This window comes from Polyodon spathula, chromosome 25 (assembly GCF_017654505.1).
Source record: "Polyodon spathula isolate WHYD16114869_AA chromosome 25, ASM1765450v1, whole genome shotgun sequence".
Lineage (NCBI taxonomy): Eukaryota > Metazoa > Chordata > Actinopteri > Acipenseriformes > Polyodontidae > Polyodon > Polyodon spathula.
The window spans coordinates 1,388,501-1,414,530 of record NC_054558.1 but is presented as its reverse complement, the minus strand read 5'-3'; the positions used below and the strand labels follow the sequence as shown (position 1 = coordinate 1,414,530).

Genomic DNA, 26,030 nt, shown 5'->3' with positions numbered 1-26,030 from the left:
GTGCAGTCGGAGAGGGGAAAGCGTTGCTGGCAGTGGTGAGTGGGTTGAATCTCTGCTGGTTATTCCTCTGTGCTTGAATGCCTGGGCCCCCCTTTCCCTTCTAGATTGAAAACGTGTGTGGAGCTCTGTGGTGGAGCTGGAATCTCAGGAAAAATGCCAGCATAGAAAGAACAGGAACCGCTTCGTGCATGAGCTGAGAACATAACGACCGATTTATTACCCCTGCATCACCCCAGCCACTGATCACTGATCTGTAGAGAATGCCGTACGCCTCCCTGTGTAACCTGGAGCATACATGCATGGGCTGATCAATGCCACTGCAGTGCATAGTGCCTCCTGAACGAGGTCTACGCACATCAGCAAAGCACAGTGTTTAAAAAAAAAAAAATACAAAAAATAACCTTGCAAACTTCACTGAAAGATAAGGGAACAGTAATACAAAGATGAGCTGCTACTCTTAAAAACTACAATTCCCACAATGCACCGTTCTTGAGACATGCCCCAGCTCAACAGGGGCACCTGACTTGACCTGAGGTGAGGGTTTGTTTTTCATGCTTCAGTCCTTTTAAGGTGTCGTCCCGTGTCCCCCCCACCACCCCCTGTTCAGAACTGAGATGCTGCTCAGAAAAGGTAAGTTTCATTTGGAGTTTTTTGTTCCTCTGAAGCTCTTTTTCCTCGGTATGTGAACTGTTTAGCGGTCCCTTCTATTGTTAGCTAGCTTGCCCACGCTGTCGGATGATTGATTTTATTGATCATATTGTGCTTATCTGTTTCACCTTCCATACTGCTAGGGTTGAATTAATATCTGACGTGTTGCAAGATAATAAAAAACCCGTCCGAAGGAAGGGAAATAGATTTGCTGCTCCAGCACTCGGAGCTGGTGTTAAAACGACCGTGTTTAGAAATGCTGCTGAAAGGATCAGGTGGAAGCAATCGGAGTCTTGCTAAACTGTCCCGGAACCGACCCGTGTTACACGACTTGTATCCTGCAGCTTGTCCATCGAGTCAGTTAATCAATCTGAGACCCAGCTGGCGATGGAGCGGCGCAGCATTGTGGCGAGAGAGTGTCCAGCAGAAAAGCCGTTGCGTTTTTATTTATTTATTATAATCGCTCTTCCTGCAGTGATTTAGAGGACAGATCTCAAACCCCAGTGCACTAGAGCGGACATTTTGAAGAGAGCTTTGAAACAGACTTCAAAGTTATAAGTGTAGCAAGTTGTCTGGATGTTAACAGTGAAAAGTTATTTAAACAGTAACACGTGGGGATGTGTAGCGCTATTATTTTTTGGAAACTCCCCACAGCGCTCACCTGCGTGGATGCCCTCTCGGTTCCCTTGCAGCGCCCTGTAATCTCGAAGTTCTAGTGCTTTAATTAGCTCTTAAACTGACAATTATTCTGGGATTTCAACAGTTTGCATTTCTGCCGGAGCGCTGGACGAAAATAAATTCCGTCGCGGTCTCTGAGATTAAACGAGGCGGGAAAGAAAGGTGCCTGTCTTTCATTTGACAGCTTGAAGTGACCCGAACGAGAACTCGGAAAATGTTTCTGCGTTTACACTTTGCATTTGCGTTGCAGTCTCTCCTCCCTGAAGAGCAACAGGACTGGAGCTGCTGAGGCAAGGCAAACCCGGGCAGTGTTACGAGATGGCTCCCTCAGCAGGCTTGCAGGCACACGGTTGAAAGTCATCGGGATGCCGAAGGCAGGGTTTCTGCGGTGCTGCGCTCTGGGTCGTGCGGAGGGTGTCAGTGGGGAGCTGTTTTGCGGGCGGATATGGTTTCTGGTCCAGCTGGAGTGTCTGTATGCAGTTTTTACCCTGCTGAGCCCAGTCTCTGAGTGGAAAAGCACAGCTGGGGGTAACAGAACCCCCCCGGCTGCTCTCCTGCTGTTTCTGAACTGGAAAGGCTGTGAAACCTTGAAGAGGCAGGATTCACCAGCTGTCCTTCAAGCATACGCCGCTGAGACAAGGAAACAAGTAACATTGAAAACTTTTTTTTTCCCGAAGAACTGCAGTGGCCCATGAATGAAGCAGTTCCTGGACCCGCGGATGCTTTAGACGGACTGAAATGTGTTTTCAAAGCGCTCCTGTTAACCCAAGAAACAAACGATCATTTTACAAAGTCTCCAACTTGAAATTGGCAACTTCATTCGCAGTTTGGCAGCGCTGTCATTACTCGAGGCTTTTAATAATGAGCACAAATGTAAAACACACAAACAAAAAATAAATAAATAAAACAAACAGATAAAAAAAATAAAAAAAAAAAAAAAAAAAGCAATTTCAAATTGCCTGCAGGGAAAACAAAAAACCAGATATTAAAGACTCATTTGAGCTAATCTGTTTTTCTAGCGAGGGTGTTGCGGGAATGCTGTTCGTGTCAGAGAAGCCAGTAAAGGGATGGTTGTGATTTGCATGAGGGGAGGCTCCTTGTTACTCGGGGGTGTCGGCGCTTCACGCTGTGTTACTCGCTCAATGTGCTGAAACCGACGGGACCTCAGGGAAAGGGCATCGTTCACATGGACGGGAGATTGCTGGCTGTGCCCAGGCGAAGGGCGTCTGATCAAACGCTGCTCTCCACTGGTACTCCTGGGTAGAGTTTAAAACCAGGACCTTAAATAAAGGAGACTGCTCTGAGCTCAGCGGTGCTCTGCTCCACCTGTAGTAATTACCATGGAAACGGGACGTGTGTTTCCATGTTCTTAGGCGTGTTTGTTTACAGGAGTTAGTTGCGTCTACTAGATACATTTAAGTCGCTCAAACGGTAGACAAAGAACTAAGGCTTTTTTTGAAAAGCAGTATTTATGATATATAGTTGACTCCTGCTGTAGTTTAAAAGGTAATACCTCTCAAGTACCAGTGCTGGCTCCAAAACCATTTGCACTGACGGGAACTTGGTGTCAAGTGAATTCGTTCTGTAAGAATCATTTACAATAGGCAGCTGCTGAGCTTCATCATAAAACACTGTCGGGAGAAAATGCCTGGTAATGTTAGCTTCAGGACCCTGGAGATGCACAGCGAACAGATTTCATTAATGAAATACACGGTTTAGGAGGCTTTAGAAACAACGGGGGGGGGGGGGGTCTGTGTAGAAGTCTTAATAAATATACTGTGAGTAAGTGCACCGCATTGCACTGCATTAATAAACACGCGGTTCAGCGAGTTCCTTACCCCTCGAAGCAGAACGAGGTGCCGCCTTTATTCACTGCCCACACTTACAAAATGCGGCATCAAGCTGTGACACCCAAATGTTGCACAGTAAGAGCTACGGGCTAGTAATGGGTTCTGTGGGACGCGCATTGCTTTTTACTGACTTCAAACCCCGAGGCTGTGTTGGGAAGGGCTGTCTGATCCGAGGCTGATTAATGAGGGTCGCTCCTGTTGGTTTCCTGCCAACTGGAAAACAGTCCAAGAGAGCTTTTTCATTTCCAGTGAACTTCACAAGACAGGATGCAATTCAACCGATCTCATTTTTTTTTCTGGTGACTTGACTATATTCAGGGGGCTCGTTACGCTGAAATTAGTAAGTAATTATTTGTGAAATGTCTGCAGTCATTTACACCGGGGTAAGTCACTGCTGGATATTTAGAGAGCCCACCTGGGTTGAATCAACCCGTGATCTGAGCAGTGCTCTGTGGCTTATCGCGCTGGGTGATTATTTGAGTAATTCTTGGGTGTAAGTACCAATCTTCGCAGGCACTCATTACTCCTGTCAGAGCTGAGCGCTTGCTGTTTATTTAGCTGCACATAACTCTCAAACTCTTGCTGGTGTCGGCAGTCCTAAATGAATCTCGTTTCTGTTATCCAATGTCCCTGCTGTAGGGGTGCAGGGCTGCAGCATCGCTGCGGTTTACTGCCGTCATGCTTAGCAGTGAAGATGATGTTCTAGAGAAAGATGCCGAGACAGCCTTGCATTTAATTAACTATGCAGTTCGCACCCTCTTCCTCTATAGACAAGATCACCTGTAATCGGATGTTGTCTTAGCAACGCATCCTACCCCGCCCGCCATACCGCTGTCCCATGACCCTGGGCCCCTCCCTTCTGTCAGCCCCTCCAACCCTCTTTTGATCAAACTGAGCTGAACATTGTTATGTCAAAAACTGATTTTCAAAAAGCAAATGTATTTTCCCCAAACATAATCTCTGTTGGCAAAGGCTGTGTTTTTTCCATTATCTACAGTAATATTGTCTGTGTGCATGATTTATTTAAACAATATAGATGCCATGAATTCCATCTCCTAGTGTGGAACAGCTATGTTTAATCGAAAATGTTTCTCTGTGGTACAGCATTCGTATCTTCAGCATAGAAACTAATTCCTCAGAGTCCTGTTTCTGTCTGCAATGAAATCATTTTAGTGAAATTGAAATAACATTAAAAATAACAAAAAAAAACCTTTTTGATTGAAGTGAGATGTGTTTGTGAAAGGTTCTTTTCCTGATTTGATATTATTTTATAATAAGTTCTCTCTGTGTGTGTGTGTGTGTGTGTGTGTGTATGTATATATATATATATATATATATATATATATATATATATATATATATATATATATATTATATATAGCATGTAATTGATATAATGTGAAAGTCAGTGTTGAAGAACCTGTATTTTGAAGTGCTGAAGTTTTTAAAATCCGAAAAGAAGCCGACAAATTTCAGCCAGCACTTTGAATCGAGGGATTCGATTTTAATTGGCTTTCTAAGTGATATTTATAATGTTTAACTGTTTAATAAATCACTTCAATATTTAAGATGCATGCAATTAAAATGCTCTTGTGAGGAATTAGCTGCGTTATCCCTCTATTTAATGACAGTGTGCCGAACACAGAGATTTAGTTTTAATGAGTCTTGTCCAAGCTGCCACACAGGGCTGTTTGCTTGCTCTCTGTGTAATTAGAATAGATGATGGGAAGGCAGTTAGCTGTTAGTCCAGCTGAAGTTCGGATAGACATTTTGAATACTTGGCTTTGATCTATACAGTGTATAAAACACTGTGTAGCAGAGAATGAATTATCACGGGCAGGCCCGTGGTTCGTTAACAGCTTCTAATGCCTCCATTGTTCGTACAGAGACGTGCCGATGAGGTGGCAGGGGAGCCCGTGGATATGAGGCTAAGGAGAAAGTCTTCTCTCTTCCCCATATGCGCTTCCAAACCGCCCCAACATGCAAAGTGAGGTACCGCCATGATTAATCGCCTTTGAAATGGCATTGCTGTATGCCAGTGGCTTATTGGTTATTAAGAGGTGGAGAGCAGAGGTGGAATGGCTTCCACAGGGGAATCAGTTCATTGTGAAAAATAAATCTCCTATTTTTTGAAAGCAGATCAAGCACTTGTGAACTCTGAGGTCAGATCCACAGGCGTCAGCTCGGCTCGCCGTGAGAAAAAAACCCAACAAAGACCGAGGCTGGGTTTGGAAAATGTGATTGATTTCTTTTTCTAAGCTTTTAATTATAAATTCCCAGTGGAGCAAAAAAAAGAGTTTTTAAAATCAGCGTTTTTTTGTTTGTCAGTCTGGCTAGGGCCACGTTGATCAGATTAAAGAAATATTTGTGTTTTTATTGGCCTTTAGGCTTCTAGGGAGGGAATCGTGCAGTTATATTAGTTGATGCACAAGATATTCCTGAAGCATCTTTATCGAATTACTTTGCTTAACAGGAACAGAAGCTGCTGCTCAGAAGCATTGCAATGTGTTCAGTTTGTCTCTAGATACACCAGCAGCAGTTCATGTTCATGGATCCCTTTTTCACCAGACAATTCAAGAACCTCTACTACAGTGTATGTCTTTAATCGTGAGCATACATACATACAGAACTACTCACTCACTCTCCAGACGACATGAAGCAATTTCACCCCTGCGAGGACGGGCCCTTACAGCTGTCAACTCTCGTTAGGAGAATTCAATGTCAATCCAGCGACAACCTGATTGAAAACAGCACACTTGCTCTCTGTGCCTTCTGCAATTGAGTTTGGATTGAAAAAGGCATTGCAAGATAAACATGATGTCCTCTGGGCACTTCCTTGTGTGGCGAGTGTATGGAATGCATTGCCAATGTAAATTAAGAACGGGCTAGATCAAGTTCTGGGATCACTCGGCTAGAAGTAACTGAGTGAGCACTGACGGGCTGAATCCGTGCAAACGGATGAGAATAAATGTGTTTCTTCTGATGATGCCTCTGTAACTTCAAAACCCAGAAACATAACTCTAAGAGAAACGTCTCTTTCTTCTACTTTGATAGACTTCAACAGGAAATCTCACTTTATAAAATCTATAAAACAACAAGCAAGGGTTTGAAGATGCGTTGCCTTCCCTCCCTGGCAGCTCACTGTCATATAAACTTCTCCCTTCAGATGTGCGCTGCTGGTAAATTGATATCTGGTTTTACTTGGCTGTTATTTCTCCCCCATACTGAAAGTAAATATAGCTGACATATGCCTTTGCCAGCTTTTTAAAAAAAAATTATTTATATTCATCATTGCCACCAATGCAGGAGGGAATTTTAATTCTGGGTTATTTCTCCTGATTAATGTTGTATGTTCAAACACAACACCAGAAAATCATCTCTGTGCATAACCTGAGCTGTGCGTGTGTGTAAATGCGTGCAAATACATGCCTAAGCTCCTACATCGATGTCACTTTATTCCCACTTTGAAAATCACCTGCCTCCCATATTACCTGTAAGCAGCTGGACCCCACAAAGATGCGTAAATATCTGCACATTTCTCACTTGGGCCTTTTAAAAGTAATTACCCAGTGAAGAATGGAAAACAAACCTGAGCTGCAAGGAGAGTGTTTAAATGAATGCTGATTATAGATATTTGAAATGCCCTTCGAATTGCAGTGAAGCAGACGCAGCTGCGCCGTGGGTACCGCTCAGCGCACAAGAACGTTTACCCATGAGAGGAGGCCGTGGGCACCATTCGAAGCTGGTCCGGTTCCTGGCAGATGACTGTGCAGACGAAACAAATCATGTTCTAACATTGAAGACGCTGATCTAATCTAAACAGCTGCCATTGAAAACAAGCGAGAAATCAGCCACTCTGCACAAACCACGTTTAAAACCAACACCTTTTATTAGTTTCTTTTTCTTTTAAAATACAGAGAAACTTTTCAAACATTCATATTACAAATACAATCCTCATTTCAGTACAAAATTGTAAAGGTACTCTTTCCACACAAGCACATGAACAGGAAGAAAAGTTCATTCGAATGAGAATAATTAACACGGAAACACAATATAATCAATTCCAAAGAGAAAGGAAGAAAGCTACACTGTCATTTATAGTCAAATAAACCCAGTACTAAACAACTCCTGCTTCCCCCGCTGCGTCAGGAGAACGGCATCAAACACAAGGAGGAGGAAGAAAGGAAAGCAAAGGAAAAACTCCTCCTTTACAGAAATCTTTCATTGTGTTACTGTCCTCTCTGTAAGGGAGGGGTCTGTGTGCAGGTGAGCTACAGCAGAGTTTCACTGCGTCTGAACTGCTAAGCAGCAGGGCTGTGAGTCAGAGACTTGTTTAAAAGGGAGGGTTTTGTTGATTGTGTCACTGGGGGGGTCGGAGTGATTATTTGTAGGTAAACATAACTAAAGCTAGCTCCTCCACTGTGTGAGGGCGCTCCAAAGCATACTCTAACATGACAGAAAAGAAAACCCCCAAAAAACTGGTCATGATTGCCAATTAAGCAGCCTGGCAGTGTTCTGCTAGTTATAGAACTAAGGAATAAGCAACACTAGAGTGATTAGGTTCGTTTTTTTTCACTTACCGAAGACTACTCTATGATAACCTATTTAATAATTTCAATGACTTGTGCTGAAATGTATTGAAATCAAGTCCACACATTGGGATATTCGATGCGCTTGAGGGCCGTGGTCTGCAGTTGTGAAGGGGATCAGCAGTGTGAAGTCTGTGGATTATTACTGATATAAATGAACAGGGCCAAGCGAAGATTGATTAACGTTGAAATAGAACAGGAAGGCAGGTTTATACACGGTACTCAAAAAAACAATTTAAAAAATACACCCCTTGATATTAAACACACCTTTTTATACATTTAAATTTTCTAGTTTTTTTTTTTTTTTTTTTTTACTTTTTTTGCAAACAAAAAAAGTTATTTGGATAACCTGAAATCTGACCCTGGCGTCCAAAAGTGTGGTATAAAATTGATCTGTGATGAAAGTGAAAATGCAATCATGCATCATTCACTGCAGTAATTAGGCAGGTTGAAATACGTCAAGTCAACCCTGATATTGTCACACGCCCATCTTTTAAACGTGCCGCGATGCACGCCCGTTCACTAAACCTCACTTTCCCCTCGCGCGCTTCAGATGTATTGAAGTGTGTAATCCTGAAGGCGTGAGGTAGAGATCTTTCATAAAAAAGGTTCCCTTGAGGTTGACGAGCTTCCTTTACTACAGATTTTTCAAGGACAAAAAAAAATGTAATGAAACTACTGCTTCCTGGTGCTATAGGTTACACGATCTGATTAAATCTGGACCTCTTTAGTGAAACTGACCTACAGTCCAGGAAGATGTTTAGGTACCAGGATGCAACTTTTTAATCTTTATTTTAAATATCTGTGTATCACAAGAAAAGCAAAGCACCAAAAGAAGATAACAAAAGGGGAACAGAACGGTGATGGAGCTAAAATTGATTTCCATTCCCTGGTTATATCACTCCTTTTTAAAGCAATTCTTCCAAACACATAATCCCTTCCGTCAAACTCAATCAATTCTGTGAGCTGTGAATTTCCATCTCCCATCCGTGAAAGAGCTCAGGGTGAACGTGGAGATTGAATCTAAAATCAAACGTTAGCAATGCTTCCCAGAGGCGAGGTCTGCTTCTGCCTCAGGTAACCTTCCCCGTCTCCTAAAACTGATTCAGTATGTCTCGCTTCTGTCTGTCCCTTTAGACCTCTCGGGTGCAGACCAGGCGCGATGCCTGTCCTCTTCCCAATGCCGAGTCCAGGGGGTGGAAAAACACGTCCACCTGATTCCAGGTTCAGCAGACACAAACCAAGGCTTCAGTGAGGTGGAGCTGAAAGACTTTTAACAGGCCGTATTCACAAAGCTTATTAGTTATTTAAAGATGAAATTGCTAAATTTGTAGGACAAGATTTTATTTATTTTTTTATATCTAATTTAGTCATCACCAATGGTTTTTTACCCCAGTTTTTCTCCCCAGTTTGGAATGCCCAATTATTATTATCTGTATCCTGGTTCACCGCTGCAACTCCCCCTGCGACTCTGGGAACCGGAGGCTGGAACCCGCGTCCTCCGAAACGTGCTCCTGCCAATGCGTCATTATCCGGATCCACAGCGAGGCCACCAGACCTGTACTGCGGGACGACAACACAGATATGATGGCTCCACTGCAGACCCGCAGGCGCCCTATCGGCCACAGGGGGTGCTGGTGCGCAGCAAACTGTGGATTCCCCTGCCGACCTAAGCCCTCCCTACCCGGACAGTGCTCGACCAATTGTGCGCCACCCCCCGAAGAACCCCCCGGTCACGGTTGGCAGGGGCATGGATTGGAACCTGCGATCCCCAGGCTATAGGGTGCATCCTGCACTCAACACAGAGCGCCTTCAGAGGATGCGCCTCACGGGAGACCCCAGACAAATGGGAGGTTTTTTTATATAGGTACCGGCAGAAATCTACAGCTAGTTTAATGAAAATCTAAACTTTTATTTAATCCATCAAGAGCAACAAAAACATTTTAAAAAGACTTTCTTTAAATAACTCACTAATCTGTGAACAGAGCCCCGATCTAGGAAGAAATATCTTGAGAGAGAACATTCTCCTGTATTACATGAGCTTAGTCCTGGGAGAGATCTACAGCTTTTAAAATGAAAATGACACCTTTCACACACATTCAGGATTAATAAAATACAAAAAATATCCACCCGAGGGAGTGCAAACGTGGTTTATCGGAGGATTCCAGCTCTCGTTGCTGCGCTGTCAGGACCAGCACTGTGCGGACAGTTCAGTCTGCAATTGCAGTGTGCTTGAGGAGAGTTCTGTGTCTCTCTGTGGAAGAGAGGGGATAGGTATGTGAAGCTGGGATAGGTAAGGGACACTGTACAGTATGTTCACAGCCGTGCTGGCGGCGATGGCCAGGGCAGCTCCTCTTGCTTCTCCTCCTCTCTCTGGGTCTCTCTCAGGGGGTGGCAGGAGGCTTGGGGGAAGGGCAGGAGCACTGGCTGTCGAAGCTGGCAGTACGACCCTGCCACTGCGGGGAGGAGAGACAGCAGAGATTTAATTACGAAAATTAAAAGCATGAAATGAACAAAGCTTGAAGGGTAGGTAGCTTGGTCCCCCCCCCTTATGATTGTTATATTTTATGCCTCAGTATTGAATTTTGTAATCATTTTTTATTATATAATTTAACGCTAAGGGATAACAGTTCTGAGAAAGACAGCCTCTTCAGCGGACACACGCCCCAGCGCTGTGCAGAGAGTAATGTACAAACACGATAGCGAGTGTGTTCTATCAACAGTGTGTCTGAGCTGCTTCTCCATCGCACCGGAGGGCGCTCAGAACCGTGTCCCATTATGTTTAAACTCCTTGGGAATGCTTTCTAGAAATGCATTTAATTGTCTAGGGAAAGCACAGTGAAGCAGCATTGCATGTGAAGTGACCTGCACTGTACACTTTGTACTAGATAAAACACTAAGGCTGACACCTAGATTTTGCCTGCGTATTTTTGACACTGGTTAAACGCCAAGTTCAATCCACACGTTTCCATTACCTCTTGCACTGTAGCATTGTTAAACGTTGTACACTCGTCAGGGTGACAGGTAGTGATTTATAGAGTTTGATGCAATAAAGACAGAACTGTAACAGCTGAATAGAATGATTTAAATTACTGTTAAACCTGGTGGGGAGGAACGGAGCCCGTCTGTAAAGGGTAATGTTATTGGAGAGGATTAATCGTTGTTCATGTTGTCAGTTTTTTAATGAATGTACTGGCTTTTGAAAATCAGGTGACTGCATGGTCTTTGTTGCTGCATACAGATTTTATTGAGAAGAGACTCAGAGATATTTGAAGATCTATTTGGCACAAACCTCTTTGACAGATTTCTTGGACTCCACCAGGGAGTGCCAGTGAGCAATGGGTTTGCGGGGGTACGCCAGCATCTCGTTCCAGTGGTCTCGGCCCAGCCCCTCGGCCGTGATTCCCACACGGTTCACCCCAATGATCTCATTGTGCCCCACCCTGCATAGAGAGGGAGACAGCAGCAAACATCAGCTCCGTGTCTTCTAAACATTTCAGTTTCATTGACCCCTGGTGAGGAGGCCCAGCCTAGCTTGACTTCACCAGCAGGGGTCACTGAAAAGGACTTCCTCCCCAACCCACTGGAGTGCAAAGGCCAAAGCAAGGTCCCTATGGGTCCCTCAGCCAATATCAGCAACTCTGCATTCCCCCCCCAGCATTGCAAGCAGCAGTGATGTCACTGGGCTGCGCGGAGCAGGGTGGAGAGGTGGATACCGGTCGTAGTCCATGACGGAGATGAGCAGGCTGACTTGGTCCATGTTCTCAGGAGGGATGTCGAAGATGATGGCCTCGTTGTAGGTGGGGTTCAGCGTGTTCTTCTTGATTGTCGTCTTCTTCTTCTTCAAGCGCCGCCCGTCGCAGAGCAGGGACACCTTCACGTACGGGTCTGGAAAGAGAGATCACAGGGGCTTTATACCTCACAAACCGGTCGACACACACAGTGTAAAAGTGGAACCGATTTATTACAGAGAACGCCCCTGGCTTTCTTAGTGTTTATTTTATGAGAGTAAGCCCGGATTATTTATTTATTTTTGTTCTTAATGTTCAACAGGTGCAATGTTTTATTTTCTGCAATAAAATGGAACAGTTAGTTTGGAAACCTTCACCTCTCAGTGTTCAAGGACAAAGCGTTTCAGCAGCTTGCAGTGCGCGTGCGGGTTGATTCTGTTCTTAATGTAGATACTCAATTAGAAGTTTTTTTTTTTGTTTGTTTGTTTTTTTAAATAAAGAGTAAGCAGCTTCAAAAGGTTTTAATTGAAATCTAGCATTGCAACTGGTCTATTTACGAAGCCCGGGGATATTACCATCTACCTGCTCATGGATAAGCGAAGTGTCACAGCTACCCACACGCACTGCTGATGAAGAACTTACTGCAAAAAAAAAAAAAAAAAAAAAAAACCCAAACCAGGCTGCTCGAGGGTGCAGTTTAATTGCTGTAGTTCTGGTTCACGATTCCAATTAAAAACGAATTCAAAGCTGTCACATCTTCAAAGAGAAAGAGGCGAGTATCATTAGAGCAGGTGATCACAAATACACAGGTTACTTTTTTTAACGCTACCAGTGTTCAAATGATCGAGGGAGCTGCTGAGACTGCCCTCTCATGGTCATTAGATGGAATATTGCAGAATTCCTTTCACCTGGTTTTGCAGATCCCAGTTTACACCAAGCGCTGCTTCCCTGGACCATCCTGGTGATTCCTTTTCCTTCTAAGTGCTAATAAAGTGGCCATGGTGTTGGTTTAGAGTTAGTTGCATTTTGGACTTGAGCATGAGTCTGCAGTAAATAATTCAGGACCCCCTCCCATTGCTGTGCTGCTGGGGCACTGAGGCATGGGATTGGACAGCACACGAAGAGTAAAGCCTTCTGTTCTATCTGTAGGATGGATGCGTGGATCAGAGGTGGGCAATGTGATGAATTCAGTGTTCATTAAAAGGTGATCACTACCATAGAGAGTGCTCCTTAAGCACCAGCCTGCTCCATACCTGAGTATCCAGTGATGTCCATGGCTTTGAGGTTTCTGCACTTGATCACAGTGAGGGTGAGTCTCCCAGCAGTGGGCAGATAACACAGAGAGAACATGATCTCCCCCAGGTCCACACTCTCCTATAGAGACACAGCAAACACACACACACTGATTCCTTATAGACACAGAGAGAACATGATCTCCCCCAGGTCCACACTCTGCTGTAGAGACACAGCAAACACACACACACTGATTCCTTATAGACACAGAGAGAACATGATCTCCCCCAGGTCCACACTCTGCTGTAGAGACACAGCAAACACACACACACTGATTCCTTATAGACACACACACAAATACTGATTCCTTAGACAAAGGGAGGGGGAGAGATGCAACAGTAATCACATTCAAATCCACATGCATATTTTCTAGGTTCACAGAGGAGGGAATGAGATCCAGTAGTCAATACCTGTCACCCAGTTTAAATTCTCAGCATTTAATTTGATTTTTTTAGCTATACTCCTGCAGTCACAGCTGATGCTCCTCGGAAATCAATATCAGCATCGTTCCAATCTGACCCGCTCTGCAGCACTGAGCTGCCATTTTCATATCCCGTCTGCCAACTCAACAAGCTGAAATTCTGCTAGGGAAGCTCGCCAGTGACAAAATCAATTCCCTTTGGAGCATCAACGTGACAGCACGTGTACTTTTCAGTAGAGACACTCCTCTGAACCCTTCCTATTGACCCAGTCCAGCTTGGATACAATGTATTTTCAAAAGGAGGAACCGCCCCACTTCTCAAAATTGCTGACTACCAAATATTTTTTAATAATAATTAAAAACTGAGTGTAGAGTAAGGCAATGGTAAAAAATAAGTCAATTTTTAATTTGAAGCTGCTTACTAGCTTGAAACCTATCGTTGGTTTGATTAATATTGTTGCTCGTCTGCTTTTTCTTGTGTGGAGAATACAGGAACGTTTGGAAAAAAAAAAAAGCTATCGTCCATTGCTGGTACCGTGCTGCAGGTCACGTGGTCTGAGGGCATCTTCCATCGGAGTTTGAACTTGGAACTCCAACACAGGAAGTGATTAGGTACCAGGAAGCAGAAGCAGCTTTTCATCTCTAGCACAGCCTTCGAAGCATCTAGACATCCCAAACTGAAATATAAAACTACAAGCAAGGAAGAGAAAGATCTTCAAGAGAGAGAGAGTCGAGGAGGAGGCCAGGGACTGTACTGCCAGCGCTGACACCAGGCAAACTACAAGCAAGGAAGAGAAAGATCTTCGAGAGAGAGTCGAGGAGGAGGCCAGGGACTGTGCTGCCAGCGCTGACACCAGGCAAACTACAAGCAAGGAAGAGAAAGATCTTCAAGAGAGAGAGAGTCGAGGAGGAGGCCAGGAACTGTGCTGCCAGCGCTGACACCAGGCAAACTACAAGCAAGGAAGAGAAAGATCTTCAAGAGAGTCGAGGAGGAGGCCAGGAACTGTGCTGCCAGCGCTGACACCAGGCAAACTACAAGCAAGGAAGAGAAAGATCTTCAAGAGAGTCGAGGAGGAGGCCAGGAACTGTGCTGCCAGCGCTGACACCAGGCAAACTACAAGCAAGGAAGAGAAAGATCTTCAAGAGAGTCGAGGAGGAGGCCAGGAACTGTGCTGCCAGCGCTGACACCAGGCAAACTACAAGCAAGGAAGAGAAAGATCTTCGAGAGAGAGTCGAGGAGGAGGCCAGGGACTGTGCTGCCCGCGCTGACACCAGGCAAACTACAAGCAAGGAAGAGAAAGATCTTCGAGAGAGAGTCGAGGAGGAGGCCAGGGACTGTGCTGCCCGCGCTGACACCAGGCAAACTACAAGCAAGGAAGAGAAAGATCTTCGAGAGAGTCGAAGAGAAGGCCAGGGACTGTGCTGCCCGCGCTGACACCAGGCGTGAAAACGGTTTGTACTCCTTTAAGGCGAGGTAGAAGTTAAGATAGCATTTATGAAACAGGGCCATTGAGACGTACAATTTCAATGACAGGCTGATCTTTACAGGAGAAGCGGCTGAAATGCTCGCAGGCCAGTGTAATAATCATCTTGTCATGTCGACGGTGATGAGCTATTTTCTGTGCCAGCACTCTCCCCTCGCTTTTGTATCCTTGCAGATTTTGCAAGCCGGGTCACCCTGGGGGAGCTTGTAAAGAACACAGCGTTACAGACAGCTAGTGAAGCCTAGCAGGCACTGTATACAGACAGGACTGGGGCAACTCTATTTCCATCCATACCAATTGTAAACAGTGTCCATAGGGATTGCCCCCTGTGTTTTCAATTAGCACATGTTACAAGTTGAAGTTTAAAATGTCTTCTTTCAGTACTTGGTGCTGACAGAATTAAACTTTCTGTTACAGCTACAAAGAGAAAAAAAGAAATCTAACCCCCCCCAGCTGACTGCTACCCCAGGATGTTTGGTAACACAGACAGAGAGATGCTCGCTGCACAGTTCAAGGTTGCAATTAAAGAAAGGTCAATGCTTGGGCACCAGTAACTAGCCTTATGGCTCTTGATGGCAGATTCATGAAAAGGTCTTTGCTGGTAAAGGCCAATGAAGAAATGAGCCCCAGGTTATGAAAGAAAAGCTTAGAGAAGTCGTGATGATTTGATCCCCACAGTGGATAAGCAGCACTGGAAAACCCAGGGCTGTCTTTTCAATGGCAGCTTCATTTTCATTGTGATGGCACAAGCTATTCCAATGAGGCCGACCTGTAATCTCCCTGCTGGAACGTCGTCTTGCTTGATAAATCAAGGGATTCCAGTAGCTCAGGAAGAATAGAAAGTGCTGCCCATGCTAACCATGCCGTCGTGGTGTAGGGCTGATTCAATGCGAGGCGCGCTCATGAGACACGAGACCGTTCCTCATCAATGAGGCGCATCTCGGATTCTTTCACTTCCAGTTTCCACCAGAGTCTCTGCTGGACTGCTCTGCTCCCTTCAGCCAATCAGAGGTTTACACAAGAGAGATTCATCATGGTCTTTGCAAGGGCTGTGCCGATACCCTGCAGAGTAACTACCCTTAAGAACTTTAAAGGTGTTCGGGATTAATTACATGGAACAGAATGTTAATTGCTCAACAATGCGGTTCCTCGCTTTCCTTGGTTTACACGATTATTGAGTGTCAATCAATAACAATCTGACGGTGTTATTTAATGTAGAACCTGATCAAACTCAAACTCATTTATATTTATAATAATAAAAGAGCACAATGAGGTTCAGTAAGTTGCTCAGGGTCACACAGTGAGTCAGTGGCTGAGCTGGGATTTGAAGCCTGTTTCTTTATCCACTGGTCCACACAGCCTCCTCTATGAAATCACTTTGCTTAGAAATGAGTGGTGTCTGCAGCTCAATTACATGCATTCCTGGCTTGCTGTTTTCTTTTTAATTCTGCTGCAATTAGCACTTGTAGGGGAAAATTAGTCTCAACACAAAACACTAGGTTCTGCGGAAGGCCTGTTTCCTTCTCAAAGGGCAGTCATTTTCTTTTGTCTTTTTTTTTTTAAATCAATTTATCATTGATTTTTTTTTTTGCTTTTTCTTCTACAGGGCTGGGACTGATCAATTTCAAAATCAAATGTGACATAAGCGCAATCCGCCGTTACAAATGCCCAGGCAGAAATAAATAAAACAGTTAAATATCTTTATAGCCGCCTCACTGAGATGGATTTCCGTCGATAATGGGGTCTACTGTAATTAACAGCTGCAGTAACATTTCAAATGAATGACCCTTCAGTTTTCACTTGCATTGTCTTTAAAAACACGGATCAACAGATCAGAGTAATTGAGTTAAGTGCTAATATAACATTGCCACTAGCGATAATTTAAATGTATTTATTTATTTTTTGCAGATAATTCAAAGTCATAGAAATCAATGACAGCCATTTCCAATTGAAGAGATAAGCATGATCCTGCTGCGAGGATATTGCAGTACAAGCCATGTGATAAATTGAGTCGTATAAAACATCAAGCTGCTGCTTCTTCAATAAAAAGTGATCTAACCTCCTAATCTAATCCCCTCCTAATCTAACCACACACAGAGCCCAGCGAAGCCCCAGTCCTGTTTGTGAATCAGTGTCTCTCCCGGGTGCCATGTATCCCAGCTCTCTGTGTGCCTTTGTTTCCATGTGACAGAAAGTCATTACTCTCTCTGTTCACACAGTGTCGCACTACTTAGTCCAAATAGCTCTGCCATCCCCTGGCACTTCATCATAGCCCTACAGGCTGCAGCTGTTGCATTGTCAGCTCTGGGATTGCCACACAAAGACTGCTTGATGGGCTGACATCTCAACCTCAGCAGTACTGATGATGCTAACGATGGGCTGTGCACGCTCGCCAAGGTCCTAGGTGTCTCCTCGCCTCACATACACAAGCAGCTATTCGGCAGTGCACTTGTGCAATTGACAGGAGCTACCCTGACTTGCAATGCAGCTTGCTAGAGCAGCTCTTATTCTCTAGACAGCACCAGCTTCATGCTCGTTATTAAAGGTTTGATTAATGATAGAAAGCTGAGAATGGAGTGTTAAATAATGAGCACAGGTCCCTCCTCAGATCTGCAGCACTGTCATTACCAGCGCCTTAATAATGAGCACAGGTCCCTCCTCAGATCTGCAGCACTGTCATTACCAGCGCCTTAATAATGAGCACAGGTCCCTCCTCAGATCTGCAGCACAGCCCTGCACCTTTAAAAATGAGCACCAATCTAAACGCTTGATTCTCAGCTACGTTAACCTTGAACATGGGGAGGGGTGGGGATATCTGTCATGTGGTGTCCTGTGTACTCGGCACTCGCCTCCAGGACAGAGTCTAATTGTTCCTTGAATGACCCCAGTGTTAGAGCTGCTGTAACCTCACTCACTGCTTCCAAACTTCTAAAAATAGTTTGTCCTCTAGTCCCGTTTACAGAGACAGGAAAACTTGAAACAGACTTTTCCTAGGAATTTATTACCTGTCCTCACAACCCACACCCTCTGCACGCTGTCATTTTATTCTCTCTTACAATCATGCCGTGTGTGTGTGTGTGTGTGGGTCTCAAACTCTCCGAAACTTCACTTCGATCCTTTCACTCTTGTGATCTTCAAAAAGGGTTTTTCACAAAAACCACCTTAAGCCAACGCGGTCCGATGAAAGGCTTGTGTGTATAAAACCTCCCAGCGCTGCTCGTTCGAATCTACATACTGCTCTTTGTCAAGCCATGAGAAGCACTCTGTTATTGACGCATCAATGGCAGGGTTTATGCAGGTTGCATCCTGGCTGTGGAGAGGTCATTCACTGGCACGGCAAGCGTCAGATCTGACTGTCTTTCGATCTCGATGCTTCGATGGAGGTTCTTGAAGCCTGAGCCGCTCGACGCCACCAAAGAAAAGCGCCTCCGATTCAAATGCAAATACAATTGTAGATGCAGCAGCAGCAGACTCCCAGCTCTTTGTCTGACTTGCATCTCAATCAGTTCCTAATCAGCAGGTGTGTTTTCAAAGAGCGCTTTTGTCTTTGCTCACTGGAAGCCGCGAATCCCGAATGCTCTCCCCACTCCCCGGGCAGATTAGCAGTATGTTAGGGAATTCTCAGCCTCATCCCAGTCTTAAATGAGGAGTCTTGCATAACCTTTAGGAACCAATCTATTTATAGAAACATGACTAATGGGATGGTTTTTCGTTAAGGATAGATTTTTTTTTATTTTATTTTTTATATATTATATCTGATGTGACATTAAGCACACATTCAGATTTCATTCAAAGATAAATCTCAGGGTATCACTAGCAAGCGGACAATGGTATCTGGGACTTGGGATGGGATCCAGGGACTTGCCAGTAAAAAGGCTTTTAGTGAATCTGTGGGGCTTTTCCTGTGGCTGAAGTGAGCTGAAACAGAACCACTTTGACATTAGCTCAGGAAGGAAGAGTCGCATATTCCTACTCATATCATTGATATTTATGAGAAAGGGGTTAAACTGCCTCTTAAACAAACCTTCATCTGTCGGACGCATTCATTACTGGTTATAGGGTTACAACATGGTTGGACAAAAAATTGGAAACACCCGCTGCATGCAGCACACACTTGTATGTCAAGTGGAACCCCGTTGTATGCAATATATAAAGGCGTTGCTAAGTGTGTGTTAAGACGCTGCTCTAGAGTTGCAGCTGCTATCAGACGCGTGTAATATAGTTTTATTTTACAGCACTGCCTCGTAATATAAACCAGTTACGTCTCCATCACAATGAAAGCCTTGGCAGGCCTCTCGCACCCGCGTGTCACGCCATACTTTATGGCACCAATTAAAAAGGTCCATGTTTTGTTTGCTGCAAATTGGGCTTTGCTCAATAAAAACGAGCGCAGTGTGCAAGGGCCTAACTGCTTTCTGCCACTTCAGCAGTAAAAACTCCACGATTAGTGAGCGCTCTCCCAGGCTCCGGGGACGGGTTAGCATCTCTGTGATGAATGTGACGCCGTGGAGGAATAACGAGAGTGCAGCGAGGCGAGAGTGCGGAGATAACAGGCTGTAATCCATCCAGAGCGAAGCATAGACCTCCTGTCAAGAACCAGGCTGGGACTCAGATACACCAGCAGAGTCTGTAGCTTACTGTGCAATCATCATAATCCTCAGAATCACGCAACATGGGAATTGTTTTAAACAGAAACAAAGCTTTTCTGGTGGCAGAATGGTTTAGTAGAAGATGAGGTAGTGTTTGCGCTACGTAGTTTTACAGCGTTTTTCTGAAGAGCTCAGTAAGAAGCTAGCTGTTGGGTCCCAGCACTGGGTCGGCTTGTGTTCTACTAGCCTCTTCGTTAGGGTAAATGCTATATAGCAGTAATGAAAGAGGAATGAATTGCTGGTGAGGAAAGGGCTGTATCAATGATGGGTTCAGAGGCTGAAACAGTGTGTCAGTGAAAGTGCTCCTTTTCATTGGGCTCCACTCGGAACGGAGCTTCACTGACACCCGAGCACAGCCCTGCAGGCGTGTTCATCACAGCGGGCAGCCTGCTTGCAATATGCGGGGGTTGTTCATTTTACCACCTGGATGCTTCACAACACCCTTCTAAAAATCCCTCCGAAATCACCCGTGACTGGCCTGGAAGATCAACCCTCGCTCTCCACTGGAAGCCCATTCGGATGCACACAGGGGGACATCATGCTTTTAATCCCGCAGGACGTGTTAAGAAGGTGGTCTTTAAACAAAACATTCAAATATCGTTTGATATCATTAGGCATCAGGACCATGTGATGCAAACAGGACTGAGACTTGCAAATCACACTGCGCTTTGTGTAGTGACAGGAGTGTATCGTTACACCTCTGAATGGGTTGAGGGGGGGCGTTTTACTGCTAACAACTTGATGCATTCTAGTCTTGTTATTAAATGTCCAATTCAAGAGAAGAATCCTTGAACAGAATTCAGGGGAAAGCTGCTGTGAGTGTGTTTTCTTAGCTGGGTCGCTACAAAAGAAACATTTCATAGAAACAGATTTTCATTTTTCTGCGGTAGTAACTGATGAACACAGCAGGTTTGGTTTATCAGCGGTTTTATACTTTCAGGATTACTTGTGAAACGGGTCAAACAACAATCACAACTTGGGCAAACTTGAGCACTTGAACTAAGCAATGCATTTTGGTCTAAATAAATAGTTATCAATCAACTGGACACAAGACTACAAAGCAATCCGTCCCCCCAGCCCGTTTAGTCAGGCGATAAGCGAGAGGGCTAACAAACTGAAAATCAATACCTTCCCTCTAATCAGGACAGGAGCAGGGTGGGCTGTCTCAGCTATTATTGTGTGCAGTCTGGGGCAGGATTGATTTATCATCAGTGCTCCCTCTCCGGGTGGCCACTGGTGCACTGATTGGGATAAGATGAGCCGGCCTCCGGCACACACAGTTTAGAAAGAAGATATTGATAGATCTGTTCATTTAAAAACATTTATTTATTTTACTTGTGGATAAAAGGTTAGCGGCTATTTTGAAGAGATTAGACTTGGCGTAAGACAGGTTAGAAATATATATCTGCAGGAGTCCTGCTCCAAGAATCACATCCATATAAAAAAGTTACAATAGCTGGAAGATGCATTGGACCTTGCTGTGCTGTTTCCCAGATCACGTGAAGTACCTCAGTACTGTTTCCAGCATTATTAACTTAGTTTGAATATGAACCTCTGCTGACACCCTGTGCTGCTGCATTCTGCGATTCCCTGGATGAAGTTCCATTGCAAGTGCTGTCCAGTGAAACTCTGGTCACATGACTGGATCACGCAGTATCAGTTTTTCATCGTTCGATTACAGGTGTAACCCCGCCCCCTCTTTGTTTTTGCTCATCCAAACTCCGCCCGACCTCGCGTGTCGAGAGATGAAATGTAACAATGCTGGATGCACTGCGACACCATCTCCTCTGCCACTGCTGGCTTTAGCATGCCCAGATGTCTTCAGAAGAGACTCTGCTGGGATAGCAAGGGGTGGCTTACCCTGCTAACACAACTTAAAGGGTCTGGGTGAGTTTCCAACGCACTGTCAATGAAGGAGTCAGGAGAGGGTGTCTGCTTGGACATTCACCTTCACAGTACGATCCTCTAATCTGATCAGAGGAGACACGCTGGCCTGTGCTGTAGCTCTCTGAATACCAATTCGTGTTAATGCAAAACAGCCTGGTCACCACTAAATTCAGCGGGGCTGGCAGAAATAAAGTCAGTCTGAGGAAGCCAGAGGAAGAAAAGACAACAATCCTACAGAAAGCTTTTTTGGACGAACGTCGTGCCCGTCGGCAGATGCACCGTCAAGTTCCATGAAACTAGAGAGGATCTAAAATGTGATGTAATTCCACCAACAGATTTTCTTTCAATCGCTGGAACACAGTGGGTGCTTGTGTAATTCTACAGGGAACCAGCAGATCGGTGACGTGCAGCTCAGCCTACAATTAGATCAGAGCCATGAAGAAGTGACTCACCACCACCTGCGTCAGCAACAAGTACAGCACAGTACAGCACAGGAGCGATCTGAAGGCTGAATGAACTGCTGAAAGCAGGAGGGTCATTTTAAATGAAATAATTGCATGTCATTCAACTCTCAAGCCACTGTGCTGAATCGTGTGTCAGTTTCCCTTGTGAACAGCTGGGTTGAATCCAGGGGCGTGATAGATTAGGAATGAGCCACTGTGCCACCTACCCTTCCAATGAGCGATGCACAAAGTGCAGTGTGAAAATGATCTTGTGTTTGAGCCAGCATCAGTGACACTTTATAAAATCAGTCCTGGTCTTCACTAGTGAACAGAGCACGCAGGCGCTCGGCTGAAGTGACCTTTTGTTCTGGTCTGGGTCCTTCGCAGACTGAAATGCAATTTGCAGAATGTATTCTCACACTGTAATCGGATTCACAGGAGAAATCGCATTGATTTTTGGATGTGGAGCATTATTCCGCTCCATCTTTAATGAGAAACGAATAGCAATGTTATAAAATGTTACAGTGTAACAATCCTGGGTGTTTTGTTTTTTTTTCTCGCAGGTAAAAGAAGTCTTTGTGCTTCTGATACAAATGCTCAGCGAGGGAAGAGCTTGTGTCCTATTCAATATGTTAGTTTTATTAGCGGAGGTCGGCCACGCATGCTAGACAACGATCTAGTTTGATTGAAAAGTAAAAAAAAAAATCTTTCCAGCTTCTTCGGGGATGGACATAATACTCCTATTGCATAGCAGTGTCACCAGTTCCAGGTTTTACTAGGAGCTTGATCAGCCCCAGTGTGTCTTATTATTCAACTCTTTGTAGACTCAAATGAGATCCTGACTGCTGTCATATTTTATATACAGACATTAAATAAAATCACGACCAAAGAATCAGCACCAAATATATAACCCTGTGACCCAGCTGAAAGGGATAGTTCTGAGTTTTTTAATGAATAACCTCACAACAATTCTCACTCTCAATAAAGGAACCGGCCACTGCCAAGGTTACCATGGCGACTGGCTCACGCGGCGCCTCATAGCAACAGAACCTCAGAGTGAAGCCACACAATGACCCGTGAGACGCCAGCGTTCCAGTGCCATTCCATGACCTCCACACATGCACGAGGAGCGCTGAATGCAGCAGAGCGAATGGGGGTGCAGGAGAGCAGCTAGTTTTAAAAGCCCTTTTAAATGGCGTTCGTTGAATCCAAGATCAGTTCATGGGGGTGATATTTAAGTTAGAATTGGGCAGTAGGTATTTTTGGAGTCTTTACTCAAAAAGACAACTGTAAATGCTGTGGGCTATTGATCTGCTCTTGCTCAACATTTTATTTGATCTCCAGACTCTTTCTATTGACAATTAGGAGCTGAAATCATATCCAAGGCTAACTGTGTGCTTTGCTAAGGAACAGAGCAAACAAGCATTCTTAACATATACCTTACAAAGCATGCAGGTTATAAACTGTACATCTCCCCAGTGAAGCAGTCTGAATGAATGAGCAGAAATCGCTACAGCGCGTGGAACAGAACCACACGTCTCAATCAAAGACATTACTGAGATACAGGGGTTTAATCTAAAACAGAGGCGGATCTAAACACCCCCACCTTTTAAATATTAAACTAGGACCAAGCCTGTCTTTTCACATTCAAAGGCAAAAATATAGATCAGTATCCAGGCCCTCTTCCTGCAATGATTTTAAAAGGATGCCTGTATTCAGATTCGCCAGTGTTCAGATCAACTGAACAGAATCCATAGCCGTTAATGGCTCTACCCCAATAATGCACCAACACTATATCATGCACACTATCTCAGCCAGTCCTGCAGTGCCCATTCCTTCATTCACAATGCTGATTTCCGCACACTACGAGAGAGCATTATATGGGTAGCATGGACATGGAAAGAGAAACTCCCTTCTGATCCTTTTATACATACTGGCCACAGACCTACGCTAGCTAGCCTGCATGAACAGACCCAGCAAACTTCTCATCCATCAAAGCAGCAGCAGCAGCAGCCCCCCCCCCCACAGCACAGCATGGTAAAGAAAGCAGCGATCTCACCGTGGTGGCGTACTGGATGTCCTTCCAGAGCGAGGTTTCCCTTGAGAGGTCGGAGGCCTCGAACAGGTTGTCCAGGATGACCTCTCCGATCATGTCATGCCTGGAGAAGCGATCGAAGTCGAAGACGCTGAGGTGCAGCTTGCTGCTTGCCAGCTCCTCGTAGGGCAGGGGGAAATGGAAGGCCTCGTCGAAGGTGGGGTTGAGCGTCTTGCGGTGCACGCGCGTCTGGAACTTGCACTTGCGGTCGGGGAGCAGGTAGATCTTGACGTAGGGGTCCGAGCTGCCGCACAGGTCCTTGGCGGGCAGGTCTAAGGCCTTGAGGATGCGCACGACCAGCGCCTCGATCTCGTAGTCGTACTGGAGAGAGAAGTTGATGGTGCCGCAGGGCTTGCCTTTGGCCTTGGCGGACTCCTCCGTGTCCACAGATTTCTGCTTGTACAGCTCCGGCTTGATGCGGCCGATGCTGGTGGGCTGCTCGTGGGCGTACAGGTCCGTGTCATCGTCCAGGCTGGAGACCTGCATCTGCCGAGGGAGGTGCCTCTTGAAAGAGCTGTGCCTGTGGGGTTACAATCCAGACATCACTACGAGCAGGGCCACAGCGCTCAGAGCTTTATAAACACGTGACAATGTTATATTGGCAAATAGCACAGCATGGCCTGGATTGAACACCAGATATACACCACTGCTGTGTAAATAGGAAGGGAATGTGCACTATTCACAGCACTGCTGTGTAAATAGGAAGGGAATGCGCACTATTCACACCACTGCTGTGTAAATAGGAAGGGAATGTGCACTATTCACACCACTGCTGTGTAAATAGGGAGGGAATGTGCACTATTCACACCACTGCTGTGTAATTAACAAGCACACAGTCCCCATGTACACAGCACTGGTGTAGATATTGTATGATTCCTTACTATTTACACCACCCTGAATATAACTCTGTTTTATTGCCCTGACCCTGCTCCAGTCCTGTCCATTATTAACAGTTATTGTACAAATGCAAAAAAGTATTTGCCTAACAGCTTATCTTTTCTCACAGTCCTTGTCTCACATATTGAATGCACAGTAACACCCACAGGTGGGAGAAACAGTCCCCTTTTTGTCTAATGGGAACAAAACACAACCTTACTCTGTCTATCCGGGATAACAGACTAGAGCCTTTTCAATGAAGTCACTGCATAAAATTAGTATTAGGAATAAGAAGGAGAACAGCAGAAGCTGGTGGACAGCAGGAAAGAGCCCCGTTCCTGGTTTCAGGTGTTTGGTTGACCGGTCAGTTGGATTGTACTGCAGCTCTAAGATGCACAGGGTTCAGTATGGAATGGGGCTCTGACCTTGTGGAGGACGCTGGCTCAGTCGACTGCCTCTGGATGCGGGTGTGTCTCATGATGTGCTGCTTCATGGAGCGCTGCACCTCGGCAGGGATATCCGGGGAGGTGTGGCTGATCTTCACCGCTGCCTCCAGGAAGCCCATTCCGCTCTGCTCCTTGAGCTTGTCCGTCGCCATGCTGTCCTTCAAGAAGTCTCCGCCTCCAGTGGGGGCCTGGCAGGGCGGGGCGAGGCCGGCGTCGCTCGACGAGAGGGCCTTGTTCCTCCAGGGCACCCAGCAGAGCTTCCAAAAGAGAAAGAGAAAGACTGCCACCAGGGCCAGGCCACACACGATAACTACCACAGCGAGGAGGGTGATCGAGAGCTCTGCGAAGGAGGAGGGGGCAGAAACAGGGGGAAGGAACAAGAAGTAAATGAAATGAAAGCGCAGGGGAGGAATGGAGGGCAGGGTTATGGGCATTGGCAGGACAGGTTGGTAATGTTTCATACAATAGGGAAGTAGAGCACAAGGAGGGGAGGAAAAGGACACAAAGGAGAGAGAGAGAGAGAACAGAAGAAATGTAAGGAAACAGGAAGATAAGATTTGCTACAGCAATTACAATACTTGGCCACCCAGAGACACCGTCTACTATGCAAAACAATATTATTTTTATTATTATGAAGCAAATATGTTGGCAAAAACTATGTTGAGCCTTGCATCCACCCTGTGGCATTGTGACAGACGCCTGGACGAATCATGAGACAATCTCTAATGAGAAGAAATAGGCTGGCTGATTTCTAAAAGATTATTAGCTATTACTCAGGCCCGCCCGACTTCTGCATTGTGTCTTCTGTAATAAAAATAATAATCCCAAATCAATTCCGGAGGACCACTGCCCGATTACTGAAGTGTACTGCGGGTCAGTAATCCATCAGCAGGAATCCAAGTTGAAATTCCTCATTCCAGTTCATTACTCTCTCATTCCC

General features: G+C 45.2%; 1 protein-coding gene across 1 annotated transcript; it reads right to left on the bottom strand.

The window, feature by feature from the left end:
• Positions 1-7,036: 7,036 nt before the first annotated feature.
• On the bottom strand, positions 7,037-25,620 carry LOC121299727 (synaptotagmin-6-like). Its single transcript, XM_041227704.1, has 6 exons — positions 25,070-25,620; positions 23,733-24,288; positions 12,750-12,870; positions 11,482-11,653; positions 11,058-11,208; positions 7,037-10,221 (listed from the first exon to the last, which is right to left on the bottom strand). The coding sequence occupies exons 1-6, from the start codon at positions 25,549-25,551 to the stop codon at positions 10,150-10,152; spliced, it is 1,554 nt and encodes a 517-aa protein (XP_041083638.1). The 5' UTR covers positions 25,552-25,620; the 3' UTR covers positions 7,037-10,149.
• Between the last annotated feature and the right edge of the window lie 410 nt (positions 25,621-26,030).